Source organism: Crinia signifera, chromosome 3 (genome assembly GCF_055691185.1).
Source record: "Crinia signifera chromosome 3, ASM5569118v1, whole genome shotgun sequence".
In the NCBI taxonomy this organism is placed as follows: Eukaryota; Metazoa; Chordata; class Amphibia; order Anura; family Myobatrachidae; genus Crinia; species Crinia signifera.
Genome location: NC_139219.1, coordinates 28,130,786 through 28,155,936, shown reverse-complemented (window position 1 = coordinate 28,155,936; position 25,151 = coordinate 28,130,786). Strand labels below are relative to the sequence as shown.

Genomic DNA, 25,151 nt, shown 5'->3' with positions numbered 1-25,151 from the left:
TGGGCAAGGAGGTGGCGTTGATGGCATGTCGCTTCTGATTTATCCTGCTGCCACACGGGCGACATTAGAGGGACTGGTTATCATTTACCGGTTCCCGCAGAGAATCCTCATCTGTTATGTACATAAATAGCCAAGTGACCAACCTAAAACACGGAACGCATCTAACAGAAATCCTGCAACATCGGGGCAAAACACAAACATCATTGACATCAATGGAGGGAAATCATATGTTCTCCCCCATCGATGGCAAACATATTTGTCATCGGCCATAAACCATCGCTAATTTAGAATCTTTGATGGTCGATGTCCATCCCTATCTCTAGTTACATTTTGCTAACCATTTTTTTATGCCTCTTACAGAGATATCCGCCTCCAGGTAACTTTCATTTATTAACGTTTAGCGTTCTAGAGTCTGAGGACGCGAGGGCTCACAATCTAATGCGCATGCACAGATCTCCGGGACAATAGCGTGGCAGAGCAGACATTTTTTCTGGGCATTTCCCCAATGCTGCTGCAGTGTGGGCCCCCCTGGTCTCACAGATTCCATGCAGTCTGGCCTTCTGCATGAATTCTGGTAAAAAAAATCCCGCCAAAAATGGCCACCACATTGGAGGAGACTGGACCTCTAGAGGCTGTCAGGGAAGTGCAGTGTGTATAGCATTACCCTGAACTAATGGATCCCTGGTGCGCCTGAGAGCACTAAACCCCTGCCAATGAGCATGTAACACCTGGCAACAACCATGCAACCCCTGGCAATGACCATGTAACACCTGGCAACAACCATGCAACCCCTGGCAATGACCATGTAACACCTGGCAACAACCATGTAAACCATGGCAACAAGCATGAAACCCCTGGCAATGCACGATAAACTCCTGTCAACAAGCAAGAAACTCCTGGCAACGAGCATGTAACTTCTGGCAACAAGCAAGAAACCCCTGGCAATGATCATGAAACCCCTGGTTTCCTATAAATGTGCTTTTGTGTGAGCCTCTACGTGTTCAGCTTGTGCCGCACATTAGGCTCTGCGGGCCTGTGGGGCTTTTTTGCAAACAGCCGGCGTCCCCTGATAGATGCAGCTCTCAGTCAGCCCCGGAGTGGGCATGATGTATACAGTATTCTAATTACTGCCTTTGTACAAAGAGGAGGCAGAGTAATTGCAGATTAATAACGACGACCTCTTTCATCTTCTCAGGAAGTATTTCATGCAGCTCCCAGATGGAAAAATTAATCAGATTTTGTAAAAAAAAAAAAAAAAGAAAAGAAAAAGAAGTGTGTATGGGGGGGGGGGATGGGGGAGAATCCTGTTAATACCTCCAGAGGCCCACAACATGAAAATCCAACATTCAACGTCTGTCCTCACAGAACCTGGCGGATCAATATTACCAAACACATCAGCGTAAATACTGTATAGCAACGGTTGTACAATAAGCTGGTTAGTGTGCTCAAGGCGCAGATAGAACCAGCTGTGGAACTAGAAATATAGCCAAAATTTAGAATGCATTCATTATCATTTTTATAACTCAATAAAGTTTTTACAAAGGCATCTATGGAAAGAACCGCCCATAGACTGCTCATGTTAAACTGAAAACATGGGTGTCATTAGAGCCGCACACAGACAATCAGCCGCGGAGCTTCCCCAGAGCCCATTCCTTATTGGCTGAGGGAGAACCCGGTGAATGATGTCACTGGGGAATCCCTCATTATCGGGAAGGAGCTGCAAGTGTAAACACACTTGCGGCTCCTCAGGTCCGTTTGTATTTGGGTTAGCGGTTTGTTTTGTTAGACCTGTGGATGCCATTGCCTACTATGGAATGAAGAGGACGCGATCTCCGCCGGAGGGGGTGGTGAGTATAATTTTCTTTCACAGGTACCACCTTGGATTCCACTGGACCGAACCTATGTTGCAAGATTTTTTGTAGGTGTCAGTGTTACTTATTGGTCTATTGGTTCTGTTATGACACTACAAGACCCAGCAGGTCCATTAATGCTCACATGCTGGATTCTCCAAGTCCCTGCATGCAGGGGGAGGTTTGCTGGGACTTGTTGTTCTACAACAAAACCCAATCGTTTAGTCTTCTATTTTTTTACACACTTCATTGCCATCAGCCCGCCACCCACAGCCCAGAAGGGGGGGACACCCCTTTATTGGGGGAATTCCCACTCCCCCAGGGACCCGGCCTGGGCTGACCAGCCAGGGTGATCATGTTATGGCCGCGGGACCTTGTATAATAAGTGCCCCCCCCCCCCAGCTGTGACATGACACCGCTGGCTGTTTGAGCCCGGAGCTGGTTGCCGAAACCAAAATAAGGGGGTCCCTACCTGAATTGTCCCCGTATTTTGGTAATCAGGACCGGGTGAAGAACCTGATGCTGGTTATAGAAATACAGGGGGACCCCAGCTGCCCCCCCCCTGGACCGGCTCACTGAGCCCGGGGCTGGTTATTGCTGGGCAGGGGGGGGGGGGGAACGCATGCCAGTTTTTTTAAAAATTACTTATTACTATTTTTTACACAGGGCAGCATCGCACGTATATGACTGATCCGTGTGATGCTACCACATCGTATATATTTGGCTTTCGGTAAATATGGCAGCCAAATACAAATCTCATCCCCATCGGAAAATACGAATCCAGAGAAAACGTCAGCTTAGTAAATTTGGCATATTCTCCGGTCGTATTTTCACCCGATCATACACAGGATCTTCCGTAATCGTCAATTTTAGTAACTTTCCCTCTTAGGGGAGTATTAAATGAGTTTTATGGCGATGTGCAGCGAATCCTGTTTAGGATTCGCTGCACAGTTACCGTGTTCCGGAGCCTCGCTGCCTCCCTGCTGTCCCCGTATTCAACGTCGCAGGGGCTCGCTGCCCCTGATGACGATTCTTAACCCCTGCGGCGGACGCCGCATGGAGCTGGGGGACGGTGGCAGGCAGGGAGATAGAAGTCTCCCTGCCTGCCCCAGAATGTATGTGGGGGGGGGGGGGGGAGGGCTCCCCGGGACCTAGACAGCACAAGCTGCCCCCCCCCCCCCCCCCCGGGAGAGCCAGCAGGGGACCGGCTAGCACTGCTCCCGATCGTGCATATGTAATGATCGGTAGCAGTGAATATATGAATATGAATGGCCAATGTGTATAAAAAAAAATGTAAAAAATAAATAAATTAGAAATTAAATATATATTCATGTGCAGTAAGCACATGAATAAAAATAGCATGCTCCTTCACATAATAAAATTCCTGATTTTTGACACCACATTTAAAAAAAACAAAAAAACTTTAATTTAAAAGTTCACATTCCACTTCACCATAAAAAGATAGCGATTGCTACACGGCAAAGCACGGCGATAATAACCTTGAAATGTATTCGCCATCTGGTCATTGAATAGGGTGATTCACTTTTTTAGTCAAAAAATCGCCTTACAGCACAACAATAGCACAAATTCGCCGTAGAACATGGCGAATCAACCTCATTGAATACTGCCCTTAGTGTCAGGATTGGATTGCCTCCGCCCACTTGATGGAAATTGCACTGCCAAGGGCTCTGCAGGGGAAGTATGAACACCACGCCCACCTCTTTCATACCTCCCCTGCAGATCCTCATGAAGCCAGGGATGAAAAGTCAGCAGGTATGAATATGATATTAAAAACAATCACACAATGAATTAAATGGCACATTTACATTTTATTAAATAGAAATAAAAAATATTCAAACATTCATAATTTAGTTGAAAACGTTTAAAAAAAAAACACAATCCCATGCTTTATACCTTTGTGGGCGACTTTACAATACGTTATTTACAGTCAGCTGGCAGCTCAGATACAAAGTCACAGAGGTAATTTTACAAAGTGCTGGATTGCAATTTCTTGGTGCGCTTGACCTCAAAATGGAAAGTGGTACTAATAATTAGTGCAAAACGCACCAGAATATTCACTTACAGTAATCAGCATAGAATTTTTGTGGCACAACACAACGCCGTACCATTCAGTTCTGTAGTCATACCGTTTATAATCCAAGGTTTTGTTCAGAAGCATCTGATCAGGGCCACTGAGAAATATAGTCGGCCCCAGTGCCATCGGGGTGTGGCCACATCCACTTGTTGATAGTTTGACCTAAAGGGAGAAATTTACTAATACCCCTTTCACACTCGCAGAACCGGGTCATACCCAGAAATGTGTTCCCAGATGCCTTACCGGGACTCTACCCGCGAATGTACCCTTTTCACACTGCACTCAGACCTGGGATCGACCCGGGACAGCGGCATTCACATTGATCCTGGGAAATCCCTCCAAGTACATATGCATGTCATTAGAAATGGACTCCAGGGCTCTGAAAGATGAGATCAGCATTTGTCAGCCCAAGAAAGCTCCAATCAGCAGCTTTTTAAAAGTCCTGTGTACCCAATCCCGGTACGGGACCATTCACACTGACCGCATCCCGGGTCGATTCCGAAATCTACCCAGGTCAGGACCTGGGTAGAAATCCCTGAATGTTCATCCCGGGATATTCTTTCAAGACCCTTTCACACTGAGCTAAATCCCGGGTTGATGCGCGTTCATGTGCAAAAACCCGGGATATTCTTGCAACTGTGAAAGACAGGAGTTCTATTTCACATGGGATAGGCAACCAATCAGATCCTGTCTATTATCTCCCAGAGTGTGCTAAATAAATAAAAAGTAGACTCTGATTGGTTGCCTATAGCAACATCCCATGTAAAAATAAAACTCCCATTTTAGTAAATTGTGGCATGCAACAAAAAAGGGGCACTCCACCCTACCCATGGCTGGCCTGTGCACCCATATGCCCCGTCAGATGAACCGTCCCCATTCCCCACTCAACGTCCATACATCTGAGTAGGCAACATGGCAACCTCCGAGCCCCATCACCCCGGCTCGTCATCTCTTTAGCCATGGTCTTAAGACCTATACTTATGCTGGAAAACAGTGTCGGCCGGATCAATGTTATTAAGAATTCAGGGGCAGCCAATCAGCTGCTACGTATAATGCACTTGATAAATGTTACTTCAAAATTGATTGGTTGCCATGGGCAACTTCTCCACTGACTCACTTCCCCACTCTTATGTTCACTGCTTCATACATCTACCCCTCAGTGGTTTCTGGTGTATATTGGTCCAGGCTACAACAACATGGCTGCCTTCACTGTGGAGGTCCACTTTAGAATATGCAGCTCACATGCATCGGTATACTGTATAATCATTTCATGTGACCCATTTTTGGGCACCTGCGAAAAATCCGGCAGTTAATTGTATGGTGAATTTCTGAAAATCACAGAAAGACGTTCTAATCTAATTCTCGGAAGCTGAGCTGTGGGACCGCTCTCAGTCCCCGGGGAGATTTAATAATGTCATCTGTCCCCAGGCCTGTCAGTAGCTGTGCCCGCAATATGTGCTGCTTCCAACTACTACAGAGACCTCGGTGACCGAGCTGCTGAAACTGACTCATGGTCCAATTTTAGCCACGTATGACATTTACTGCGGTAAAATTAGGGCTTTAAATCATGCATGGTTCATGGGAAAATACGCGGCTGGATCATTCTCTGATGGTTCTCCTTGTGGCTGTATTACGGTGCCGATGCCCGGGACGGGAGAACCGACTGCAAATTGCACTAAAAGGGAATAACGAGACTCTTACCGTGTGAGAAACTTTACCACAATAACCTTTTTCCCCTTTGCAAACAGTGCGGCAAACACTGGGGTAATTCAGACCTGGTCGCTAGGCTGCGTACTGTACATTCGCTGCCTAAAGTAAACTCCGTCCGGCAAAACAAACGCCCGCGACACGTTGCGAGCGGATGTGTACACATACTGGTCAGAAGATGTAAGGTTGACACATAGAAACTAGGGAAGATTATCGTTGCCATTGCCATCGATGGTTGCCATCAATGGCAATTTTGCAACTGCCCATCGATAGTGCTAAACTATGCAATGGATGACCATCGATATTTTTACATATCGATGGTCATCCATTGTGATTAATTGATTGGCGTACAGGCCAATCAAAACACGTCGGCGTGGCTTCGGGGTAATCGGGGGCGGAGCTATGCTCCGTGCTGCCCCGGCACTTTGGAAAAAAAAAGCTGTGGAGGGAAACCATCTGGTTCTCCACCATCGATGGCAAAAGTATTCGACATTGGCCATGAACCATCGATGATTTAGAATCATCGATGGTCGATGGCCATCCCTAATAGAAACGTGGAGCCAACACTGCCTACTGTACAAGTATGTTTTTGGAGTGTGGGAGGAAATCCAGAGCACCCAGAGGGTACCCTCACAAAACAACCCTGGTTTGCACATGGATTTGGGAATATAGATTGTAAGCACCACTGGGCCAGGGACAGAATGGTAAGGTCTGTGTAAAGCACTGTGCAATATGGGCACGCTATATAATAGCATCATACATTATATCCAGGTGAGGTCTGTTTTGTATTCATAAGCGATACCAATGCATAAATCTGCTCCAATTGATATCTGTGTGAAAAGGCAGCTGAATGTAGCACAGGTTGCAGGAGTGCGTGATATTAAAGTAATCTGGAGGCTGCGACACTCTGCCTATTAGTCACAAGCGCATTGGCAAGGGGGGCACTGGAGGCGGCACTAGAACTCCCAGGCAGCCCACTGCGGGATCTGACAGATGTAACAGCGGCAGATCGCACCCAAAGCCGCATGCTAGGCAAACACAATAAATGATACAAAGACGCACACACCAAGCGTGAATTCCACACACAGTGACACAGCTAGTAACACTACAGAAACACCCCGGTTCAATGAGCAACCCTTCATGAATTCTAATATTGTTGGTGCAGAGCATGACCAAGGACAGACGGGCTCCAAATTAGCGCCACAAACCCCAACATGGCAAACGCACAGGAACTGGTTGGACGTTCCAGCCTGGAACACGGCGTGGTCCCTGTGTCAGGATGCAGGATGGCTCACAGTCAACATCTAGGTAGACAGTCAAGAGGTGTATACCAAAAGGTCGACATGAACTAGGCCGAGGTTGACATCAATTCGTCAAGTCGTCATTGATGAAATGTGGGCGCAAGCAAAATATTAAGATGGTGATGGTCGACACGTGGAAAGGTCAACATGAGTTTTTTTGTGATTTTTCTGGACCCTTGTTTCCTTTACCATGCACGTGAATGTGCCAAATGCAGCGCCAGCAGCCAGAGAAACCTGGCTCAAAGCATGGCAAGAGAAGCGAGCAACACAAGGGTACCCGCTACTCTGATTCGGGGGGTCGAACTTCTTGTGCGTCAACCTTTTCCATGTTGCTCGTGTCAACCTTTTGTCACTGTCGACTATATGTGTTTCTATAACGGGTGCAATGTGTGCAGTGCACACGGGCCCCTGAACCCAGGGGGGGCCACAGCGCACAGGGTGTTTATCCTTTTGTCAACAATAATAAGGTCAACATGCATTAGTTTGACATGTTCAAAAGGTCGACACAAGCAAAAGGTCGACATCGGAAAAGGTCAACATGCGGGTTTACATTGTTGGGATGTCTGTGTCGAAAATGTCGACATGAACACTGTATTAGTGTACCGCGTCCCCTCTCATGGCTCGCTGCGCTCGGCACACTATTATTCTCTCACTCTATTCCCACTGGGATGGTAAAATATGTAAAGTAAAGGCAGTTTTTGAAAATAATCATGTCGACTTTTTCCATGTCGGCCTTTTGACATAATACATGTCGACATAATACACGTTGATCTTTCCCATGTGTCGACTTTTGCACTGTTGACCAATTGACTGTTGAGCTCCATACTCTCGACTTATTGACCGCATATCCCCTTCACACACTGAAGCGCATGTAGACCTTTTGGTGTCGACAAATTGACTGTCTAGACTCTAGACATTGTCTGTGATGACTGTGCTGGACTGGTCATGATTGAGTCCCTGGTTTATCCTGGATTCCTGGGAGGCCTGAGGCCTGGGACTCGTAGGACAGATATGACCCATCCTGTCCACAAAATCTTTCAAATTGTTTAACAAAATGTAAGTGTTACCCACCCCCCACCTATACTAGGATGCCCCCCATGACTTGGGCTCAGTCCTGGAAGCTCAGCCCCTAAATTACACACAAATAATAAAAAGTACAAATACTTCAGTTTTTCAAAGAAAAAGAAGAAAACACTGATAGAAATATACACGGGCTCCTTATCCCGTACACTTGGAACTGTTCCTTCAGGAATGTTGGTCGGAAATTGTCTGCTTTGAGGCGAAGTCAAGCGAACGTAATTACTGTCGGAAATGCGCCTTTCTCTGACTTTCTTTGTGCCCGGAGCGATAGGGATGTGACCGCTTATTGGGGAGAGTTTCCTATCCACAAACCAAGCGGCCTGTTTCGTGAAATGACTGCTCCTCTTCCTCCTCCTCACCTCAGTGGTGGGGGGCATGGTGGAACGTGATAGGGGTTTGGGCTAGGCGCACTGGTACAAGAACAGGGAGCTGGAGAGGGATGTTCTGTGGATCCTGATGGAACAGACAAAACTACACACATACTGGTCAAAGTCCCAGCATTATAATAGGAACGAGGGGCGTTTTCGCAGATAATCGGGGGGCCTTACAGGTCCCCATCTCCTTCTCTCCAGTCAAAGTGTCCATTGTATGTCAGAGTCCATCTGCTCATCTTCTTTCTGCTAAAAATGTTTCCCGAAGATACGACCTGAGAGGGAGAAGTGTCTTTGTGTGTCTGTGGGGTGCGTTGTGTGGTTACAGCTGCTGGGGGATGCCTTGTTCCCGGTAGCCTGGAAGGAAAAGCAGATAGATGTTACCCAAGGCAAAGCAGATATGGCCTGGCTTGTAACCAGCAGCTACAGCTGTAACTGTCCTGTATACTACTATGCTGTATACTGCTACATAACATGACAGTAACGCAACCCTCCAGCTCTGTGCCTAGGTGTCATCTCTGACCCACATCTCTCATTGCTCTCCACACATAATCTGGGTGCCAGTCCTGCTAAGCACATCATAGACAGATATCTGGATGGAACACAGACATACAGCACAGGAGATAGTTCCTGCATTTGTAATACAGCAACCGCACTGAGCTTGCTCTGCTCGGTCAGCCCCCAGCACTGCTCGGTCAGCAACCAGCACTGCTCGGTCAGCCCCCAGCACTGCTCGGTCAGGAACCAGCACTGGTCGGTCAGCCCCCAGCACTGCTCGGTCAGCAACCAGCACTGGTCGGTCAGCAACCAGCACTGCTCGGTCAGCCCCCAGCACTGCTCGGTCAGGAACCAGCACTGGTCGGTCAGCCCCCAGCACTGCTCGGTCAGCCCCCAGCACTGGTCGGTCAGCCCCTAGCACTGCTTGGTCAGCCCCCAGCACTGCTCGGTCAGCCCCCAGCACTGGTTGGTCAGCCCCCAGCACTGCTCGGTCAGCCCCCAGCACTGCTCGGTCAGCCCCCAGCACTGCTCGGTCAGCTCCTGTTCTGGTTGGTTATCACCTGCTGTGCGCAGTCAGCCCCTGCTGGGCTCTGTCATCTCCTGCTCTGCTCTGTCATCTCCTGCTCTGCTCCTCAGCCCCTGTTCTGCTCTGTCATCTCCTGCTCTGCTCCTCAGCCCCTGTTCTGCTCTGTCAGCTCCTGTTCTGGTTGGTTAACCCCTGCTGTGTGCAGTCAGCCCCTGCTGGGCTCTGTCATCTCCTGCTCTGCTCCTCAGCCCCTGCTCTGCTCTGTCATATCCTGCTCTGCTCCTCAGCCCCTGTTCTGCTCTATCAGCTCCTGATCTGGTTGGTTAACCTCTGCTGTGTGCAATCAGCCCCTGCTGGGCTCTGTCATCTCCTGCTATGCTCCTCAGCCCCTGCTCTGCTCTGTCATTTCCTGCTCTGCTCCTCAGCCCCTGTTCTGCTCTGTCAGCTCCTGTTCTGGTTGGTTAACCCCTGCTGTGTGCAGTCAGCCCCTGCTGGGCTCTGTCATCTCCTGTTGGGCTCTGTCATCTCCTGCTCTGCTCCTCAACTCCTGCTCTGCTCTGTCATTTCCTGCTCTGCTCCTCAGCCCCTGTTCTGCTCTGTCAGCTCCTGTTCTGGTTGGTTAACCCCTGCTGTGTGCAGTCAGCCCCTGCTGGGCTCTGTCATCTCCTGTTGGGCTCTGTCATCTCCTGCTCTGCTCCTCAGCCCCTGCTATGCTCTGTCATTTCCTGCTCTGCTCCTCAGCCCCTGTTCTTCTCTGTCAGCTCCTGTTCTGGTTGGTTAACCCCTGCTGTGTGCAGTCAGCCCCTGCTGGGCTCTGTCATCTCCTGCTCTGCTCGGTCATCTCATGCTCTGCACCTCAGCCCCTGTTCTGCTCTGTCATCTCCTGCTCTGCTCCTCAGCCCCTGCTCTGCTCCTCAGCCCCTGTTCTGCTCTGTCATCTCCTGCTCTGCTCCTCAGCCACTGTTCTGCTCTGTCATTTCCTGCTCTGCTCCTCAGCCCCTGTTCTTCTCTGTCAGCTCCTGTTCTGGTTCGTTAACCCCTGCTGTGTGCAGTCAGCCCCTGCTGGGCTCTGTCATCTCCTGCTCTGCTCCTCAGCCCCTGCTCTTGTCATGTCCTGCTGGGCTCTGTCATCTCATGCTCTGCTCCTCAACCCCTGCTCTGCTCGGTCATCTCCTGCTCTGCTCCTCAGTCCCGTTCTGCTCTGTCATCTCCTGCTCTGCTCCTCAGTCCCTGTTCTGCTCTGTCATCTCCTGCTCTGCTCCTCAGCCCCTGTTCTGCTCTGTCATCTCCTGCTCTGCTCCTCAGCCCCGTTCTGCTCTGTCATCTCCTGCTCTGCTCCTCAGCCCCTGTTCTGCTCTGTCATCTCCTGCTCTGCTCCTCAGCCCCTGCTCTGCTCCTCAGCCACTGTTCTGCTCTGTCATCTCCTGCTCTGCTCCTCAGCCCCTGCTCTGCTCCTCAGCCACTGTTCTGCTCTGTCAGCTCCTGCTCTGCTCCTCAGCCACTGTTCTGCTCTGTCAGCTCCTGCTCTGCTCCTCAGCCCCTGTTCTGCTCTGTCAGCCCTGTATTGCTTCATTACCCCTCTCCCTCTCTCTGTGCACATTGGTGGTGATTCATGTCGGCTCAGTAATCTGCGTACATTTGCTGCTTACTGAGCGGTTAGAGGCCCGCTGGACAAGCAAACTCACACCCCCCCTCCCTGAGCGAACAATAACATTTGCATTTGAATGGACGTCCTGTGACGCCAGCCGCCCGAGCAGGAATTGGCCCACCTACGTCTCCAGGGGGACGCCCAGCGCTTTCATCTGCTCTGGGCTAATGTGCCCCTACCTGTGCAAATGCCTTGGTGAGTGTGATACTCGCCAATGGCGTTTGCACTGCGGGTGTGCGCATGTGTATTTTATTGCGTAGATGAGCAACATCAGTCCCCAAACCAAATTCGGCCAAATGCAGTTCAACCTGAATCACCCCCCTTGTCCGGCCACATGTCCCAATTCCCACTTCCATATTACCAGTATAGAGCAGTAGTAGCCCCCCCCCCCCAGATGGAGTAGGCCCACCATAACAGGCCATGGCGTGCGTTACCTACCTTGTGATACTGTGGAGTGAGCGCAGCCGAGACAGTATATGAAAAAGAGATGAAAAGAGAGAAAAAAATTAGTGACGTCCTAATTGTACACGAATGTACACGTTATAAGGGGGTGATTCTGGTTGGTTTGTAAGAGCAAACTCTTTCTTTAATGGCCAAAACCATGCTGCACTGCAGGTGGGGCAGATGTAACATGTGCAGAGAGAATTACATTTGGTTGGGGTGTGTTCAAACTAAAATCTAAATTGAAGTGTAAAAAAAATGCAGCCAGTATTTACCCTGCACAGAAACAAAATAACTCACCCAAATCTAACTCTCTCTGCACATGTTACATCTGCCCCACCTGCAGTGCAGCATGGTTTTGTCCATTTAAAAAGAGGAGTTTGCTTTTACAAACCAAACAGAATCACCCGCTAAATGTCATACTATTGTGCATCATCTGCAGGGCTGTGTCATGTCAGCACCTCCATCCTCTGGTTCTGGCCCGGTCACACATATAAGTATATCTCTATATAATTGTATGCTAAAGAGACAATAATACAATGTATCCTGAAGAGACAATTATACAAATGGTGCAACCATAACAAATCCTGGGTCCTTGTGATTACTTTTTTGTAGCTAAACACAGGGCCGTAACTAGCGGGGGGGGGGGGGGGGGGGCCGTAACTAGCTGGGGGGTCATGCGCACCGGGTGCTGGAGGGGGGGGGGGGGGGGGGACAGCCAGCGGAGGTCCAGTGACAGGCAGCGGGGTTCCGGGGACTGGTGTAGCCGCTGTAGCGGCAGCTTACTTTGACTCCATCCGTCTCCTACTAGCGCGGCAGCGGGAAGCGCTGATGACTTTGAAAAGACTTGCCGGACGCTGATTGGCTGAATTCCGGCTCCAGCGGCAAGGCGTCATTTGGTGTCCCACCCCACCCCACCCCCCGGTCAGGGGAAGGGTGCACCAAATGACTGCCTTGCCCCGGGCGCCGGAAAACCCTAGTTTCGGCCCTGCTAAAGATTCATGCAAAATAAAATCCAGCCTATAGATGTCCTCTCTGTGAAGTGTAACCACACCCTGATGGACACGCCTCCTCATAATGGACATGCTGGGTGGTCTGGAAACTGTGACAGTTATTTTTCAGCTACTAAGCAGGGGTATGAAGACTTCTAATGCCCCTTTCAGACTGCACTTTTAAAACGGTAAATTGCCGTTTTTTTACCGTTTTAAAACGGTAATGTGTGCGGTCTGAAAGGTCCAGTCCCACTTAACCGGTTAGAAAATGCCGTTTTTTCTAACCGGTTAAAATGCAGGGTCCTACCCGTTTCTGAACCGGTATTTTAGCGCAAAAATCGGCTCAGAAACGGTATTTAGGACCCAGCCAATGAGCTGGGTCCTAAATTCAGCACAGTGAATACTTAATGAGCGCTCATTAAGTATTCACAGCACTGGAGCCCCCCCCGCGCGTGTCGACACCCCCGCGCGTGTCGACACCCCCCGCGCGCGTGTCGACGCCCCCCGCGCGTGTCGACGGCCCCCCGCGTGTCGACCCCCCCGCGCGTGTCGGCGCCCCCCCGTGTCGACTTACCCCGTGCCGGTATCTCCGTTGTGGTTCCCGGCACTGCAGCTCAGTATGCTCGGAAAGCACTTATGAAAAAAGTGTCTTTCAGAAAATGGCTGCCCCCCATACGGAAGACAGTTTTTTTAAACAGGGTTTCCTATGGGGCAGCCATTTTCTGGAAGACACTTTTTTCATAAGTGCTTTCCGAGCATACTGAGCTGCAGTCCACAACGGAGGTACTGGCACGGGGTAAGTCGACACGGGGGGGGGGGGCGACGACACGCGGGGTGGGGGGGCGTCAACACGCACGGGGGGCGTCGACATGCGCGGGGGGCGTCGACATGCGCGGGGGGCGTCGACATGCTCTCGGTCGACACGCGAGGGGGGGGGGGGAGCTGCACGGAGGGGAGGGCTGAAGGCTGCACTGGCTTTGACCCTGTATTTGGAAAGTTTCCAAAAACGGGTCTGCCAGTGTCAAAAAATCGGCACTTAAACGGTAATATACCGTTTAAGTGCTGCGGTGTGAAAGGGGTTTTATCTGGCAGACCCGTTTTTGGAAACGTTTCCAAATACAGGGTCAAAGCCAGTTATGCGGTCTGAAAGCAGCATAAGGGGGAAGAGGGGTAAAATGTGCCGTCCAGAAAACCATTGCCTGGTTGAAACCGGGCACAGCAGCTAATTAGTATTATTATTATTATACATTTCTTATATAAAAATATAAAATCATATTGCTCCTTTAAGATAAAGCCCGAGTACCAGATGAATGGGAAAGTCCGCTGAGTGCACTTACTGAAACAATTTAACGCTTGTCTGATAACGAATGTTCCAAAATAAAAGCAGAACAGGGCTGTTTGTGGTTTGTCTGACAGAGATAATTACTTGACGACTCCATGTAATTAGCCTTAATCCGGATATCAACAGCATTAAGTGCTAAAATGCTGTCAAATAACACTCGCTAATTGGCTTTTCATTTTGCAGAAGTTTTTGCTTCGATTAAAGGAAAGAAATTCTCAGTTTACGAAATCTGCAATTTAAGTGTAAAGAGGCCAGAAACCTGTAATCTGTAAGCAGCCTGGAGACAAGTAACAGGACGCGGATTCTAGTCACCCGATGTTCCGCAATAAGTGCGCAGCGCAGCACGCGATATTCTGCTAAAGTCTCCTCCAAAATGTCTGCCCTTTTTGCATACAAGTTCACCTTAAGGGCCCAATTCAGACCTGCTTGCTAGGCTGCATATATCTGGAGTAAAATGTCTATGGCAGGTGAGGCAGTGCCTCACCTGGCTACCTTTTCTGCACATCTCTTATCAAAATTTAGCAAATCTTCAGCAGTATGTACTGCTGCACATGTGTATAATGCCGGCATGTACCCCATGGCTCATATATTGTGTGCAAATCTGGCTTTGGTATTTGCCAGGGACTCCTCAGCCGTTTACCTCACCGCACGTCCCTGGTGGATATGTACGGTCTTCTGCGAATTGTGGGCGGGCACTGATGTCATCTGTCCACTCTGAGCAGGCAGGAGCACGCCTGTGCTAGCTGGGGTCTACCCAGCGATTCTATGGGCAAGTTTTTTGTTCCCACCCCGAAACGTCCCCTGTCTGCCAATCAAAATGCGTCTGAGAGTGAAAATCTCCCCAAAGGCGCTTGCTGCGGGGGTTTTCTATGTGCTGGCCCCCACCATCGGAGATTTGACTGAATTTGGACCTGAACGAACAGAAATGAATCGGCCCCTAAGCTAAAAATTGGGACTCTCTCATCTCCACCAAAGACTTGTTCAAAGGTCCTAGTTAGGACAACTATTTGGTGGAGATGAGAAATCCCCTTTTCCCCCCTTTTTTTTACTACATACGTACTAGACTTTTGGGAGTCCGCACATAATCTTAGAGATAATTATTTTTTCTTCATATCAAGAAAACCAACATAAGAAAACATTACAGATTGTATTCATGTATGTTACAGGGTTGGTGGTGCTCCCAGAACAAGTTCAGGAAAACTCTGTTATGGGGGGGGATTTTTTCTCACAGGGGTGCAAGAAAAAGAAAGACTGATTACAGTGGCGTAACTATCGCGTCTGCCACGGGATCTTTTGCCGGCTCTCCGTCTCCCTGCTCTCCAGGCTCCGTCTGCAATAAAAAAGGTGAAACACAGAAAATGGCTGCTCCCTTAATGCAGACCGTTTTTGAGGATGCTAGAGGAGGCGGAGGCCTCCTCTAGCATCCTTAAAAACGGTCTGCTGTACGGGGGCAGCCATTTTCTGAGTGACATGTTTTTTATCACAGCAGGAGCCGGGAGAGCAGGGAGACGGAGAGCCGCAGCGCAGACCGATTCGCCGGCTGAAGGTCCCTGGGCAGACGCAGCGGCACTACGTGCAGGCGGTAAGGGGGTTGGGGGGGGGGGCATGCAAAAGGGTTATGGCGGGGGGCGCGCAAAAGGGTTGTTGCGGGGGGGAGATTTTTCCATAGTTACGCCACTGACTGATTATGTCTTTTCCAGGGCACTCTTTATTAATTTGATAGGTATTGTGGTTTTAATTAAAAACTAACTTTTATTAAGTATACCTTAAAAAGAATGGTGCTTGTCAATACAAAACAACATAAAGTGAATACATGATTAAGTTCATTACAGTATTCGATCAAAATTTGTCAAACAGAGGGTTATATATTTTTCTTCTGGTTTCCCAGATTGTTCCAGTTTGCGAATATATCACTGAAAGAATAGGAGATCAGTAATGTGGATTACCCTATTTCAATATTGGGGGTATTTACTGCTCCTTGTCCCAGCACTAATGTAGGGTACACACCAGGACGACCCGCTCACGATGCACATCGTGAGCGGGTCGTCAGTGTCTCGTCCGACCCGCTCACGATGACGCGGGAGGGCACGACCCGCTCACGATGTGCACCGTGAGCGGGTCCGATCCGATGGCGACCCGCACCCGGTTGTATGGTCGTCATTGAGATCCTACCTGCAGCAGGTAGGATCTCAATAACGACCGACCGACCCGCGGGACCGCGCATCGGATCGGAATCGCTCCACACCAGCTCAGAAAAGGGCCCAATCAGCACACAATCTGCATCCAATTGATCGGAATCGGATCTAGATTGTGCTGATCGGGCCCTAGTCGTCCTGGTGTGTACCCAGCATAATTCTCCTGCTTTCTGATCTAAAGATAAAGAGCAGAAAGGTCTATAATGACACTAAATTCATATGCTGCGGCTCTAATATAAACAGTTACTATTACTTTTGTTTCAACATTTTGTAACAGTATAACCAGTGATTTGTGTTGAAAATAAGTAGATACTGTTGCAGCACAGGCTCAGAAATGATTCTGTTCCTCTGGGAGGGTTTATAATTTAACCTGCAAGGGATAGTACAGAGAGAATAAATGGAAAAGATAGTGCAATTCTCTCACTTTGGAACCTTTCTGCTTTTCAGTATCATGTGTTACCGTAAAATACTGAATAAGAGTTAACCTGCAGCAGGTAGGATCTCAATAACGACCGACCGACCCGCGGGACCGCGCATCGGATCGGTCCACACCAGGTCAGAAAAGGGCCCAATCAGCACACAATCTACATCCAATTGATCGGAATTGGATCTAGATTGTGGGGATCGGGCCCTAGTCGTCCTGGTGTGTACCCAGCATTAGTTCCGTTTGTACCTATAGCACTGTAGGAATAGATGACAGATATAAAGTGGTGTGAACTCTCTGTTTAGTCAAGTATGTACTGCTCAGAGTGTCACTGTTGCAGTATATATGCAGCGCAGATATTTCACCCGGCTGTTTTGACTAAGAGTGTTCACACTGAACCTGCGTAGGCTGAGGAGTTCCAAAGTGCTGCGTACCTCCAAAGGTTAAAGAGTATCCGGGGTTATTCAGACTGGTATCATTCTGCTGTCGGTTATCTGCTTTGTTGGCATAGAATGACAGATGAGAGATGAATATCAGGTGTCACCCAGAAGGAAAACACAGAGGTTACAGTTTTCTGCTTTCCTGTCACCAGTCGCAAATGTTAATTCTGATGTTGGGGCACACTCACAGAAAAAATAAAAGCAGTAGGTGACAGAATGAGAGAAACCATATATACAGAGCGGGATATTGACAGTGAAATCACAGTGTCACACACTTAATATATTTTGCAGGTTATCTTCAGATAGATGAGTGGAACTGTCTATAGGTCCCGGTATTACTAGTGTTAGGGATACAGCAGGACAAGTCACAGAAAATCTCTGTATTTGCAGTTCAGTATTGCTGCACTTGTTGCTAGATTGTGCCTAGCTGTGCGCTCCGTACTCACTGGCCAATTTGCCTCTGTGAGAGATTGGTAGGTGTCAGGGAAGTGTCTGTGCCTATAGTTAAGTGTTGATACTCTTTGCTAAGTGCAGCGTCTGGTTGAGTATAGACAAGTATCGAGTAGATTACAGAGCATCATGTATTGCTGCGAGACATTGGTAAATTGTACAGAAAATCTGTAATCACGTTTGGCATTTATTACACTTATACCTGGATTGTGCGCTATGTACTTTTCTGACCAATTTGCCTCTGCGAGAGATTGGCAAATGTCAGTGAAGTTTCTATGTCTGTGGTTAAAGCGTTAATACATATTGCTAGATGCAGCGCCTAGTTGTGCGCTGTGTACTCACGGACTTTTACTACATACCCCTGAATGACTTCCAATCAGGTCAAACAGCGACATTTAGCATGAATGTGACCCCTTGGGGCATGGCCAGAGCTGCCATCCATAGCGCCTCTGATGTGCCTTGCCTGACATAACCCCATGCCCCAGTGGCAGTAGGTAGGTACCACCCAAGTTTCTGATCTGCTGGACAGAGGAGCCAGCACTAGGGGTGGCAGCACAGCACCCCCACAGGGAAGCGGTACATCTGTCAGAATGAACTTAGGTCTACAGTCATTAGGTCAACCCCACTAGGTCGACTGGCAGGAAGGTCGACCTGACTTAAGGTCGACATGGGCCAAGGTCGACATGACTTAAGGTCGAATTTGCATAAAGGTCGACATGAGGAAGGTCGACTGGTCATAAGGTCGACATGGGTTTTTCACTGTTTTTTGATCCGAATGTCGACACAGTCGACATGGACACAGTTGGCAATGAGAATCGGACCCTCGCATCGCTCGCTTCGCTCGCAATGCTTCGGGCACGGTGCCTCGCTGCGCTCGGCACACTATTTTATTCTCCCACCACGCCCTAGTGGATGGTAGGGCATGAAATACCGCCTGTCGGCACATGTCAGCTCAAAAAACAGTGAAAAACCCATGTCGACCTTATGACCAGTCGACCTTCCTCATGTCGACCTTTATGCAAATTCGACCTTAAGTCATGTCGACCTTGGCCCATGTCGACCTTAAGTCAGGTCGACCTTCCTACCTAGTGGGGTCGACCTAATGACTGTAGACCTAAGTTCATTCTAATAGATGACCGCTTCCCTTATATTAAGCAGCGGAAGCCCCTGTATTACTCCCTTGTGTGAAACTACTTGCACAAGGGACGGTGACAGCTATTTCATGTCTTCCTGGTGGCTGCCCATCTTCCAGACCAGTAACAATATATAATATGTATTGTGCTAACCATCTGTGATGTGTTACAACCCATCCCTGGGGCTTCAACCCCTTCACTCTCCACCAATGAACCCTGTGTATGTGACGGTGGTGTATCAGGGGCAAACGCAGGATTTTCAGAAGGGGGTTTCCAGAGGGGCGGAGCCAGGGGCTGGCTGGCAACTTTTAGCCTGGGGGGCAAGTCCAGAGCACCGGCCCATAAGTAACAGTGTATCGTTAAATGGAGGTTTTTCGTATATGTATTAATAAATAAAAAAAACAATAATAGGACACCACAGGCTGCTCCCCTGTATAATATCAGGAGCCCCACAGGATGCTCCCCCTGGCTAGTTATGCCAGAACCAGTGGCATTACTAGCCACTTTGGTACCCTGTGCCAGAAAGGAAATTGGTGCTTGGCCCACCACCACACTAAAAATAGGAGAGTGCGCGCCGAAGGCGTGCGGCAAAATGTAGGAGCAATACTTCATGGGGAAGAGGCGTGGCTCTATAAAAGTACTAGTAACATCGTAATGCCCATAACACATTATACCACACACAGTAATGCCCATTATGTATTATGCCACACAGCGTAATGCCCCTTACACAATATGCCGCACACCATAATGCCCATATGATATTACGACACACATTATGCTCCACGCAATGCCCCGAGTACACCTGCATATGACTACATAATGGCCCAGGGTTACCGACAGTAGTAGCACTGTATATATATAGCCAGGTGGTATAGAAGTATATACTCAGACAGCGGCACTCAATGGGTGTTTGAAAAAATGTATTCAAGCGGTCCAACGTTTCGGGGACTAGCCCCTTTTAAAAGGGGCTAGTCCCCGAAACGTTGGACCGCTTGAATACATTTTTTCAAACACCCATTGAGTGCCGCTGTCTGAGTATATACTTCTATACCACCTGGCTATCTATTGTATCTGGAGGGCACCTGGGGAGCTGTACCTGTGAGTTGGAGTGCCAAGCCGCAACACAACTTCTACTGTATATATATATATATATATATATATATATATATATATATATATATATATATATATCGCACACAGTTACCGACAGTAGCAGCGCAACATATATTGTACATAACGTCCACATCAGTTGCCGACAGTAGTAGTATCACAACTTATACATAATGCCCACACCAGTTGCTGACAGTAGTAGCACTGCTTATACGTAACACCCACACCAGTTGCCGACAATAGTAGCGTTGCCTATACATAACAACCGCACCAGTTTCTGACAGTAGTAGTGCTGCTTATACGTAACACCCACACCAGACACAACAGCAGTAGTGCTGCCTATACATATGCCCCCACCAGTTGCCGACACTAGTAACGCTGCCTGTACATATGTCCACACCAGTTGCCGACACTAGTAGCACTGATTATACATATGCCCACACCAGTTACCGACACTAGTAAAGCTGCCTGTACATATGCCCACACCAGTTGACGACACTAGTAGCGCTGATTATACATATGCCCACACCAGTTGCCGACGCTAGTAGCGCTGCCTGTACATATGCCCACACCAGTTGACGACGCTAGTAGCGCTGCTTGTACATATGTCCACACCAGTTGCCGACACTAGTAGCGCTGATTATACATATGTCCACACCAATTGCCAACACTAGTAGCGCTGCCTGTACATATGCCCACACCAGTTGCCGACACTAGTAGCGCTGATTATACATATGCCCACACCAGTTGCCGACACTAGTAGCGCTGCCTGAACATATGTCCACACCAGTTGCCGACACTAGTAGCGCTGCATGTACACATGCCCACACCAGTTGCCGACACTAGTAGCACTGATTATACATATGCCCACACCAGTTACCGACACTAGTAAAGCTGCCTGTACATATGCCCACACCAGTTGACGACACTAGTAGCGCTGATTATACATATGCCCACATACATATGCCCACACCAGTTGACGACGCTAGTAGCGCTGCTTGTACATATGTCCACACCAGTTGCCGACACTAGTAGCGCTGATTATACATATGTCCACACCAATTGCCAACACTAGTAGCGCTGCCTGTACATATGCCCACACCAGTTGCCGACACTAGTAGCGCTGATTATACATATGCCCACACCAGTTGCCGACACTAGTAGCGCTGCCTGAACATATGTTCACACCAGTTGCCGACACTAGTAGCGCTGCATGTACACATGCCCACACCAGTTGCCGACACTAGTAGCTCTGATTATACATATGCCCACAGCAGTTGCCGACACTAGTAGCGCTGCTTGTACATATGCCCACACCAGTTGCCGACACTAGTAGCGCTGCTTGTACATATGTCGACACCAGTTGCCGACACTAGTAACGCTGCCTGTACATATGTCCACACCAGTTGCCGACACTAGTAAAGCTGCTTGTACATATGTCCACACCAGTTGCCGACACTAGTAACACTGCCTGTACAAATGCCCACACCAGTTGCCGACACTAGTAACGCGCCTGTACATATGTCCACACCAGTTGCCGACACTAGTATCGCTGCTTGTACACATGCCCACACCAGTTGCCGACACTAGTAACACTGCCTGTACAAATGCCCACACCAGTTGCCGACACTAGTAACGCGCCTGTACATATGTCCACACCAGTTGCCGAAACTAGTATCGCTGCTTGTACACATGCCCACACCAGTTGCCGACACTAGTAACGCTGCCTGTACATATGTCCACACCAGTTGCCGACACTAGTAGCGCTGCTTGTACACATGTCCACACCAGTTGCCGACACTAGTAGCGCTGCTTGTACACATGCCCACACCGCTTGCCGACACTAGTAGCGCTGCTTGTACACATGCCCACACCAGTTAAAGTACACTCACATTTTACATACCTGGTTCAGGGCACTTCAGGCTGGCAGCTCATCATCTCCTTCACAGTCGTGTAGCTCCGCCCCCTCCGGACATTAGCCCCGCCCCTTTTACGATCCCTACAGGGACGCTGACCAGGAGCAGGGAGGGATCCTCTGTGCTGTCCACGCTGCTGCCTGTAATGCAGTGTGATACAGGCGCAGCAGCTGCTGGCAGCCACAGAGGTCCGAGCTCCTCAGAGAGTCCACAGCCACTCTTTGTAGCGGCCTCCTGCACTAGACGTCCTCAGTGCAGGAGGCCGGCGGCCATGTTTCCGAAGACCAGTCGGAGACTGGTTAGCCGTGGCTGCAGCAGCAGCCTCAGAAACAAACAGGCGGCCCGCACACATTAGCTTGAGCGGCCCGGGGGGCACATGGCACCCTGCCCCCCGGCCCAGCCCGCCCCTGGGCGGAGCAAAGCACGGAGATGGACACTTAGGTGACCCAGTATATGCCGGGTCAGTTAAAGTATTATAGATAGACCAAATGTATATAAATAATAATAATTATATATATATCTATATGTTTACAATACATATATACAAACACACATATATATATATCTATATATCTATCTATCTATATATATATATATATATAGCAATGTATTGGGGCCCCTACCGATCCTCCAGCGGTAGGGGTGGGGGAAGCTTTGATGTCCCGCGGGTGGTAGGGGGTATTATATCAACCGCTCAGCATGTTGGGCCTGGATCAGTAATTTGCACTAATTACCCCTTTACTGCACAGATGGTGGGAGATGAGGTGGGAGAAGGGGGCATTGGGCTGAATGAAGGGGCCCTGATACATAACTTCCAGGGTGGTAGAGGATGTTTAATACGCAGAGGAGAGGTGTATAGTGGAGTGGGCTTATTATTCATAATTATCTGGTGGGTGACAACTTGCTTGACTGCAGATATCTCCAGTTCCCGGAAATAGATTTCTTAGATTTTAATGGAATTATAAACTAGAGAATCCCACCTACCAAATGCTATTGGGCACTAGGGGATCAGAGTTCAGGAGGCAGAGCAATCTGCCAATGAGAATATAAAACTACATACCAGGTGTGTGGAGCTGGAGCAGTAACCAGCTGCTGGAAGGCTGCTATCTATGGTTTGGGTAGAGACAAGCTACTAGTGTCCATCAAAGGGGGAGAGTCCCAGCTTTTGGAATATATCCTCAAAAAAGATCTAAATCAGACAGAACCGGCAATATCTGACTGGGAAGAGAAATTAACAGGCTTGGATGGGACCACTGCTTTGAAGTAAGATATCTCTGGTTCCCAAGGGCCGATTTTTCAAATTCTTGTACCTATGGAAAGAGGGGACCCTTAGCTTTCAGCCTAGGGCCCTTAGACTCCTGGGGGGGGGTGTGTGTTTCTGGGTACTCAGAAACCCCCCTGTGTGCGCTACTGTGTATATACCACATTAGAGCAAGTAAGTATGTTGTGGGGATTATTACAACATGGTGGTCGTTGTTAATGATATGTGGTGGTGGTAATTTATGTGGGAGTTGTGGGATGATAATGATATGGGGGAGATTTGTGGGGGTCTCTATGACATTTGTGGGCTACTTTTGAGTGTAGGAGTGGTGGGCGGGTACTTGTATATTATGGTGACTGTTAATGAAATGTTGGGCATACTGACAGAAGGCACGGAAGACTCTTGAATTCTGAGGGGCAGTTTGGGTCTTGCTGATGTGACTTTCATTGAATTGGGGTTTTGGAGGGGGGCAAGGCCAAAATGCCAAGATGACATCACTGCACCCCAGACCTTCAGTGGTCAACCTAATATGGGTCAACCTAATGACCCTTACCCATAGGCTTTTTTGGGGAAATATCAATGTGTGGATATGAATACTGGTTATTTAATTTTGGAGTTGTGTGGCAGGGACCCATTTCTAAAATATGAGTGCTATTAATTTCATTGTGGGTCTCCTTTTGTTTATGTAAATGCTATTTATGTAATGTCAGGCCATTTGGGCTGAGGAAGTCAATTTACTAATGTGATGGTTAGAGAAAACATGTCAAGGGTTCTTTATTAAATTTAGGGCATATTTGCCTACTTTTGAAAACTAGTTTCAGGGAGATTATAGTTGGTAGTAGAATTTTGCACAGTGCCTCATTGAGGGGGCGTGTCATGCTCCACCCAAAGGGCGTGTCTAGTTCCATATATGGAGAGATTGTGTAAAGAGATTGTGAACGTGGCACCTAGAAGCGTGGGTGTGTACTGTTACATCTGAGAGGAATCTTGTAAAATGACTGATATCCAAATGTAGAGGAGCCCCAAAGCAGTTAGTAAGAGCTACTATACTTGGTAAAGTGCTGGGAATGGTGCTGATGATTCAATGTAAATGTATCTGTCTCTCATTCCTTTTTTCTCCCAAAAATGTAACAGTGTAATGTGGGCTAGGTGACACGAGGGAGATTGCTAGACTAATGAGGGAGAGAGGGAGATTGCTGCTATGTCAGAGAGTCTCCTGCAGAATGCAGAAGGGGATGTAACTATGATGTAACAGTGTAATGTGAGCTAGGTGACATGAGGGAGACTACTAGACTAATGAGGGAGAGAGGGAGATTGCTGCTATGTCAGGGAGTCTCCTGCAGAATGCAGGAGGGTAGGTGACTATGATGTAACAGTGTAATGTGGGCTAGGTGACATGAGGGAGATTGCTAGACTAATGATGGAGAGAGGGAGATTGCTGCTATGTCCAGGGCCGGTGCAAGGCACCGGAGCGCCCCAGGCGAGTCGGGCTGGGGGCGCCCCGGTGCCGGGGGGGGGGGGGGGGGGGGGTAGGGGTAGGGGGGGTAGAGTAGGGGTACGGGTACCTGTCGTTCGGCGCTCTCTCTAATCAAATCTGGCGGCGGAGGCAGCGGGGGTCCCTGCAGTCTATTAAAAATCACGAGCGCTATCCGCCGGGCTATGCGGAAGCGCTTCTAGTGTGAAAACTCTGGCAGCACGCTGATTGGCTGAGATCAGCGTGCGCCGTGCTGCCAGAGTTTTCACACTAGAAGCGCTTCCGCATAGCCCGGCGGATAGCGCTCGTGATTTTTAATAGACTGCAGGGACCCCCGCTGCCTCCGCCACCAGATTTAAATAGACAGGTACAGGTACCCGGGCGGCATTTTCCGCCCTCCAGTGGCCGGCGCCCTAGGCAAATGCCTAGGTTTGCCTAGTGGTGGCGCCGGCCCTGGCTATGTCAGGGAGTCTCCGGCAGAATGCAGGAAGGTAGGCAACTATGATTTGGGGTGGTGGGGGGTGGGGCTGCCTAGTGTACTGACCCAGGACTGGTGACAGTTGACACATGTGCAGTCTATCGATAATCAGCCACTTTGCAAATTCGCAGCCGTAGGATCCGGCCTGAATCCCCCTAGGCGTGCTATAGCTCACAGACAATGTCTAGGTCAACAGTCATTATGTAGACAGTAGAAGGTTGACATTTCCAAATGGTCGGCACAAGCAAAAGGCCAACATGGAAATCATTGAGACATGAAAAAGCCAACATGAGGGGAAGGTATGTTGGGACTTGTGGTACCCCAGCAGATGGAGCGGCACAGGTTGCTGAGGACTCTTGCAATGTATTTGCAAATCTGCACACAAGGCGATGGGTAGATTTGGGAACATTTTAGCAGAG

At 48.9% G+C, this 25,151-nt stretch overlaps 1 protein-coding gene across 1 annotated transcript in view; it reads right to left on the bottom strand.

Moving 5' to 3' along the window:
- Positions 1–8,726: 8,726 nt before the first annotated feature.
- The window catches only part of STUM (stum, mechanosensory transduction mediator homolog), a 62,757-nt gene continuing 46,332 nt past the window's right edge, over positions 8,727–25,151 (bottom strand). The window contains exon 3 of the mRNA XM_083174853.1: positions 8,727–8,761. Within this exon, the coding sequence (XP_083030979.1) occupies positions 8,727–8,761 (35 nt within the window). The remainder of the gene's footprint in view (positions 8,762–25,151) is intronic.